At 36.0% G+C, this 8725-nt stretch overlaps 1 protein-coding gene across 1 annotated transcript; it reads right to left on the bottom strand.

The window, feature by feature from the left end:
* Positions 1-1481: 1481 nt before the first annotated feature.
* LOC100253720 (pentatricopeptide repeat-containing protein At3g62470, mitochondrial) lies at positions 1482-3869 on the bottom strand. Its single transcript, XM_002268093.4, has one exon. It carries the CDS (start codon positions 3807-3809, stop codon positions 1770-1772), a length of 2040 nt encoding a protein of 679 aa, XP_002268129.1. The 5' UTR covers positions 3810-3869; the 3' UTR covers positions 1482-1769.
* Between the last annotated feature and the right edge of the window lie 4856 nt (positions 3870-8725).

Below are 8725 nucleotides of genomic sequence, written 5' to 3' on the forward strand. Positions count from 1 at the left end.
TTCCTTATTAAATTGATTTTCAATATTCTTTTAATTATTGCTATTTTGTATAAGACTCAAATATTCAGAGGAACAGATCAAGGGAACCTCTAAATTCGGCTTCCATTTTCATCCAACCTCATCAATACAACTCATGCCTTGACTAATAGGTTTCCCCTCATAATAACACTTTGAACCTGACCACACAACTATTGTGATTCTGATGACCCCTAATACCATCTCGTCGGTATTTCCTTAAGACCAGACATCAAAGAGCAATTATGAAGTGTTATAAAATGCCATCAAGAACAAGATACTTCTATCATATGGTTAAAGGTCATCTGATATGTTGTTATTGGACCATCAGTAACACATGTTTAACCATCAATGCATTGGTCAGAGTTGATGAAGACCAAAAAAGAATTAATTGTTTGAAATCAGTTATCTGGCCACCTGAGAACACCTCTCTAAGAGATCAAGATGTTGGAAATCAGATCATAACTTACATCTCAATCTGTTTGAGCATCATAGAGTTTCTGTTTTTCAAAACAAGCAATTCAGCTTAGAATGGTAGGCCTAACAAATTTTCCTTGATAAGATCCAGTGATTCCATTATAAAATTTACCATCCCAATCTCTAGCTCTCAACCCTCCATGTACATCTAACCCTACATGGCCCATAATCCCTCATTAGTCCAGAACCACATTACTCCTCTGGGGGTTTAGCTCTCCTCTATTGTCAACAGAAACCTAAAAATGTGGTGGAACTGTATGAAAATGGAAATGTTTTGGGTTTGCTGAATGAAAACAAGGTGTTTGTCATCACCAAATGCTGAAGCAAGTCAAGAGCTGCTTAAGGCACACAGTTTAATCATAACATCATGGATATTTCCTTGGCGCGTTTGAGTCAGCAAGGTCGTGTAAAAGAAGGGTTGAAAATATAAGTTTTCAGCATCAACTAAAAGCATAACAACTTTTCTTTTCTCTTTATTTTTTATTTTTTTTTATAAATGACATGACAGCATAATAGTATCAACATGAAACAGGTTTACATCAGATACTTCCATGAAATCCATATAGAACAATGGGTGAAAGCCAATCAAAACTCCAAGCAATATAAGCTAGCACAAGTTTCCCAAGTTCTGAGTTTAGAAGAAAATAGAAATAATTGAAATTTCCCTATACACTGATGCAACATCAAAATAGAGTTTATTTGCTGTTACAAAATTATGATGCTGAAAGCCCTAATTCCTCTCCAAATTCATACTTCAACTTCATATTTCTGAAAAAGATAGGGCATCAAATAACATCAAGATGGAATATCCCAGGAAATCAGATCCATCGATGATGTCAAATAATATTTGAAGCATAATCCACCGTCCTAAATGGTCCATTATAGAAGCAGTATCCATAAACATGATTGATGGTAAGAATTTAAATCAGAACCATTTCAGGAAATTCCTAATAAAATCCTACAGAGTTCAATATTGCTGATGGCCCACATTTTCATCAATGAATCTCATCATTTCATAAAATCTACCAAACACTAGTGAACTGATTTCAGGGAAAAGAAATTAATTGGTACATCTTGAGAACAAATAACAACAGGATAAAGATCAGAAACACTAGGAAAGCAGGTTTCAACTGGAAAAATACTATACAACAAGAACACCACTGTGGTTCTGCCAGTTATTTTTGTGCCAACTTTTACCAGCAACTTCATGCAGTTCAGAAAGTCAGCCAATGGTTCCATGCCATTTCAAGAACAGAGCAGCATTAGTCTCAAGTAACTCACACCCACTGCCTATCAGATTTAACAGGATCTCTTCTCTTAACCCTTTTTTTCATCATCTCTGCCCACCTTGCAAAGACATTGGATACTTCAAACTTACCTTCAAACTTCATCTTTCGAGCCAACTCCTCAAGTATGTCAGGTTTTCCAGCTCTAGAGAAATCAGCTGCAAACTTGTTGTAGTCAAGTTGAGGAGCTTTCATTCCTTTCTCTATCATTTCCTCTAGATATCTACAAGCCTCTTCAGATCTTCCATGCCTTATCAACCCACCTATGAAAACAATATAGGAATTATCATCTGGACAACACCCTTTCCGACCCATCTCCTCCCAAACTGCACAACCCATCTCATAATTTCTCGTATAGAAATAGGATTTCATCATCATGTTGTAAGTGTGCAATGTCGATTGAATACCATTCTGAATCATCTTCTTATAAATCCGAACTGCGTCATCTGGCATTTGGCGATTGGTCATCAACTTAATCAGTGCATTATAGGTTCGTCCATCAGCAGGGCAGCCCTTTTCTTTCATCTCCTTCAACAGAGCATACACCTTGTCCATCTTCTTCTGGTTGCCAAAACCCGTAATCAAACAAGTGTAAACTGCAGCATCTGGTTGGCACCCTGAATCAACCATCTCATCAAAATATTCAACAGCTTCTTGCATCTTCATTTGTTTGCATAAATCCCTGATCAAAATAGTATAGGTTCTAACATTGGGTGATGGGCCCTTTGCCTTCATAACCTCAAACAGCTTAATTGCATCAGACTTCTTCTTACACTTCAACAACCCCTCAAGCATAGTATGATGCGCAATAATGTCAGGTTTAAAACCCTTGTCAATCATCTCATTCCATGTCCTCCCCGCCTCCACTAAATTCTTTATCCTACACCAACCATTCAGCAAAACTGTGTAAGTCCTTAAATTTGGAGTAAACCTATCTTCCAACTTCTCAAATAAAGCTTGGGCTTCCTTTCCAAGCTTCGCCCTTCCAAGATTATCAAGCAAGCAATTAATAGTATCGACCCCTGCATCAAAGTTGTATCTCTTCATCAACTCAAAGACTCCAACTGCTTTCTTTCGCTCTTTTGCTGCAGCAAAAGCTTTAATTGCAATTGAGAACGTCTCCATTGTAAGAAGACCTTTCTCACCCATTTCCCCCAGCATCCCCATCATACTTTCAAACTGCCTAGTTCTTCCAAGCACACTCATCATCGCGTTATACGTCCTCGAATTGTGGGTGAACCCCGCCTTCTGCCCCGCCCAACAGAAAAACCGAAATGCTGGCTTCCTAGCATGCTTAAACCTTTCCAACACACCCACAACCAAAGCATGTGATAAATCTACGTTACATTCATCTAAAACCGCCTCCATATTCCTATCCAACGCAAACAATTCATCGATCACCCTGCATACCCTACTTACCTCTTCAGGATCCGCGCCCGAATTAACATTCACCTCATCAAAATCACCCCCAACATTCTCATCGCCATCGGTTTCAGGATCAGAATCTGTTTCGCCCTGCGAAACCCTAGAAAAACCCCTAGATTTCTCTTCGGTATCTGCACCAGAATTAACCAAAGCACCATCATAATCACCCACACCATTGTCACCAACATCACCATCAGGCTCAGGATCAGAATGTTGGTCACCGCCCAAAGCCCTAGCAAAACCCCTGGAGAAAGAACCCAGAAATTGGGGTGAACCCAAAAGCGACGGAGTAGAGTTTGGGGCTAGCACTTGTGGGTGTGGAAGACATAGTGAAGAGGGGTGTGGCAGAAGAGGCGGAACTTCACAGTGAGGACGATGGTGGCGACAATGAAGAGAATACTGAAGCAGACGAGACAAGGACAGAGAGAGACCATCAAGAAGGCGCACTTGCTGTCCTCCAAGTCGTCTTTGTCCTGTGTGACCTGCAGAGAGTGGGAGGAATCCATGGTTGCCCGCGCAGAACAGTTGAGGTTGCGGCCCTAGTGGGTGGGTGCAGAGGCTGGGTAAGGCCGTAGGTTTTGATGATTTTCTGAAAATGCGAGACATCCCACACAGTGTCTTTACAGAATCTCCTAAAAGCCCTCTTCTTCCCGCACGTTATAATTTAGGTTATTTGATTAAAACAGGATGGCCCTCGAAAATGTAAATTTGAAAGAATTAACTCCATTCTTTAAAGGGGAATAATCAAAATATGCACTATTTCGAAAATATGGATAAATTGATAACCCAAAAGAGTCTGGGTTTTATTAAAAATACATCTAAGAGAAAATAACCCACAAATCATGTACTGAAAATAGTAACTCGTGCACACTACCAAGACTAATCTCTAACAAGATCAAGGTAGATTACTACTTATATAAGGCACATTGATAGACACACTTGATTGGATCCCATAGTTGTCATATCACCCATCACCACTTCAACTTTTATATCAAACATGTTGCTTTACAAACATGTTGATCAGACCTTGATTCGATTCGATTCGGTTGAGCTTTTAAGCCGAAAAGGGCTTCAGACCAGTATTGAATTGAATGAACCGGTCATTCAATCGCCAAATCGAACAGAACCGAGACGATTCGATTCAACTAAGAATCTGGATTTTTGGGCCAAAACAATCCTCAATTACCAATGAGCCATACCCATTCACAACCCCATCCCACTATGCCCAATAGCCAATTGAGATGTAAGATGAGGTTTTTAAAGGTATTTGTATGCTCTTGTTTTTCCAATGTGGGACAGAACAAGTCTAACAGAAAGCAATCAACATTTATATGTGCACAGTTTACGACCCTAGGGCTTGAACAACCTTGGACCAAGGGTTTAAGGTGAGCATGGTTGCACCAACCTGCTGCTATTTGGTTTGTGCCAAGGGTTGTAAAAAACTAATAAAATCATCTCAAATATATAATATTTTTTTAAACACTTCCATTTTCCATATCTAATATTATATATGTTTTATTTAATAAACTTTAAAATATTACTATATTTATATAAAAGATGAAAAAATAAATATTATTGATTTTTAATTTTATTTATATTTATATATTTTTAAATTATTTTTAATTTTAATAAAATATTAATTATATATTTATGACGTCACCGGTTTGACCGCATTTCAACCACCGGTCCGACCACTAAACCATGAACCGATAACTTTTCCGATTCGATTCTAAAAACATTGGTTTTTACTTAAAAATAATAATGTTCATAACCAAAAGTATCACCATAAATAATAGGATAGTTGTCTATTTATCACTTATCACCATTTTGACTTCTATATCAATCACATCACTATAAATAACAACATTGTTTTTACCTAAAAGTACCATGGTAGATAACATGTATTAGTCTATTTAATTTTTTCTTATCATTGTTATGACTTTGGCACCGATTATTAAAAAAAAAACTATTTTAGAAAATATTTTAACAAATTCAAAATATTATCACTCTAACAATTAAAAACCTAAAATGAAAAGTCTTTGGACATGTTTATTATTTTTATTTATGAAAAATTAGAAAATTCTAAAAATATATTTTCTTTAATTTATATATATATTTTTTTAATAACTTCTCTTCGAAAATAGGCCGACTACCTTTTGATTTCCTGCATTTTTTGGTAAACCAAACACGCCATTCATTTTTTTTTCACTTATTTAAATTTTAAAATAATCCAATGCAGGAAGATTTGAATTTTTGCTCTATAATAGGATTTTTTTTTTCACTATATAGATTATTTTCTTAATTTTTTTCTTCATTATAAGAAGATTACTATGAAAGTGCCAAACAAGAAGATTTTAGAAGTCCAACCACTTCAAAAATTATTCTGAATCTTGCATTAATATAAATTTGGGAAAGAGAAATTTTGCTGCTACTATACCTTCAACAATGCAAGTTATTGCAACTGTAATACTTAGAGTACTTTTGGGAGTGATTTTAGAAAGTATTTCTAATATTTGTAACATCTGAATGATAAAAATTTTCAAGTATTAAAAATATCAAAAGCGCTTCCTAGAATCACTATCAAACGAGCTCTTATAATAACTTGCTCCTAAGTGCAATAGTAACTCACAATACCAATGCTACAGTAAATCTGAGTTTCGATCAACTAGCATGTATGAGCGTGTCTAAGAAACTAGAAGACTTCCAAGCTAGATCCCCCAAGTGCTAACACAACCATATATGAATTTGTTTCAGTCATTGTATTGTGATTGTAAATTGCTTGTTGTCAGTTAATGCAATGTTCTTAAAAAGCTGAAGTTGATATTGAGTTGTAAAAGGACCTGGTTTTCAATCACCTGATGCGATGTAAAATATGAAAGCACAAAAATATTACAAAAAAGTGCAAAAATATTGGACCTCTTGGAATTTTAAGTCGGTTCTTTGTTCAGTCTCATGTTTTAGCTGTTGACATGTTTTAATTGCACATTCCAAAATTATGTACCTGTGATTTTGTTGTTTGATTATTTATGTTAATGTCCAAGTGAAAATGATGTGAAAGGATCGTGCCTAAATTCAACTATGTTGATTTGATGGGCTGTCAAGTCTTGCTATTTATTTGGCAAAACCAATGTTTTCAGAACCGGACCGATCATTGAACTGGAAAAGTTACCAGTTCACGGTTCACTGGTCGGACCGGCGGTCAAACCGCGGTCGAATCAGTGATGTCATAAATATATATTTTATTATTTTATATATTATTAAAAAATTTAAAATTAATAAATTCTATTTAAATTTTGACAACATCTATTTTGTTTGTTGAGTTTTTTCACAAATTTTTTTACCTATAGAAGTCATCAATCATCATATATGATATCTCTAACACAATATAAGATGTTATACATTCATAATGTCAATAAACCCAATATTTATCAAATAATCAAACCATTGCTATCCTATAATAACCAAATTATCAAAGAGTTGTTAACTTAACACATTGTCCATAATAGATAATACAAATGTCAACCACAACACTTAAATAATTACTCAAAATATAACATGTCAATGTTTGAATATTCATGAAAAATTTTGCATACTAATAAATATAAAATTCATATCTTCATTCATTTTGGAAATTGGAATATGGAGAATGAAAATGCGCATCCGGAAAACCAAAGTTCTCCACATGAAGCCCTTCTATAGCCATGACACCACCATCCTCATCATCTACAAATGCCTCTTTCCTATGATAGCTTCATCCATAAAGAAACTAGTCAAACTACCAAACTAATAGAACCTCCCAAAAAGAAAAATATCAAAGTAGAAAGGTAGAGTTTTTTCTTTACAATTGAACTCTTCAAAAAGAAACCACCAAACTGATTACATGAATAATGACAATGTTTTTCTTTTTTCGTTTATTTCATTTTCCCTCTCTTTTCTCAGTTTCGAATTGAACGGATCAAAGTGCCACAGCGGAACAAGAAGGGCACCAGAATAGAGCATTTTCATTGCAATTCATATAACTCCTGAACCCAATGGTGTCACATTTTCTTCGTTCACAGCCAGTAGGGGGTGGGGGGTTTAGAAGCGGTCGGAGGGTGTGGGATGTTTACAGTCGGGAAGGGCCAAGGCAGGGTACCAACCGGTTGGGGTGGTTTCCCATTGCAGGGAGGTTCTTCCAATGCCGTGGTGGGGAACTAGGAAAAGGCAACGACAGTGAGGGTTGTCGGCTTGTAACGACCGTCGATGGGAGTTGTCTGGGTGTCGTGGGCCACGATGCGTCGAGGGTGGGCAGAGCGATAGCTGTTGCGATGGGGAGAAGGGAGGGTTTGCAGTTTACAACCATGATTTTCATTTTATATCCTCCAAAACAGAGTCATTTTGATGCTATTTTAAAAAATAAATAAATAAATAGATTTAATTGAACCAACCGGTTCACCGATTAGACTCTTGGTTCAAGCAATACAACCCCGATTCAATGCAATTCCAGTCCAATTGATTGGACTGGACTCGAACCATGACCGGTCAGTCCGGTCCTATTTTTAAAGCCATAGGCAAAACTAAAGCCAGTTTTTTATTGGTCACCCCTGAACTATCATGAGAATCATTGTGTGAAATGAAATGAGTAAAATCTTGGGGTAAAATTTTGAAGAAATATGAAAAGGAAAAAATGATTCTATTTTTCATTTCTTGAATAGAAAAGGAAATACACTGCTATAAATAATGGTGTGGCTGAAAATACCATCCCATTATTCACGTGATAAATCTACCAACTTACTTAGAAAGATTCCCTAATTTTAGGAAACAAAATAACTATGAGATTAGGTAACATGCCACCAAAATCTCTTTATTATAGAAAATATCAAACACAATAAATTAATTTACAATTGTAAAACTCCGGGAAATTATACCAATAACCGAAAGATTTCCATACTCTCCCTCAAGTTGGGTTGTAGATGTTGATCAAACCTAACTTGGTATCCAAATCTTCAAAGTTGATTCTTGATAGAACTTTGGTGATGATATTTTCTATTTGAAGGCATGTTGGTGTGTATACTAAATGAATTTATTCCTTCTTCTATTTTTTCCTTTATGAAGTGATGATCTATATCCATAGGTTTTGTCCTGCCATGATGAACGAGGTTCCTAGCAATGTTTATGGCTGACTGTTATCATAGAACATCTTCATAGGTTTCTCAATTGAGATTCTCAATTCTCTCAATGCCCTTGTAGAACATCTAAATTGTTTCTTGTTTCACCATGTAACCGGATTTCCTTACACATAGATACAACATCAATGAAGATTTCAATATCTTTGTTTAACTTCTTTTTGAAGTATAAGCCCTTCCTTGGTGTCATCCTTAGGTATCTTAGGATTTGGTGCATAGCCTCCATGTGTTATTTGGTTGGATTGTTCATGAACTGAGTTACTCATTGACAGAGAAACCAATATGAGGTCTAGTGTGAGAAAGATATATGAGATTTCCTACTAGTTTTGGTATTTGCCTTTGTCTACTCACGCACTG

The sequence above is a fragment of the Vitis vinifera genome, chromosome 12 (assembly GCF_030704535.1).
Source record: "Vitis vinifera cultivar Pinot Noir 40024 chromosome 12, ASM3070453v1".
Taxonomy (NCBI): Eukaryota; Viridiplantae; Streptophyta; class Magnoliopsida; order Vitales; family Vitaceae; genus Vitis; species Vitis vinifera.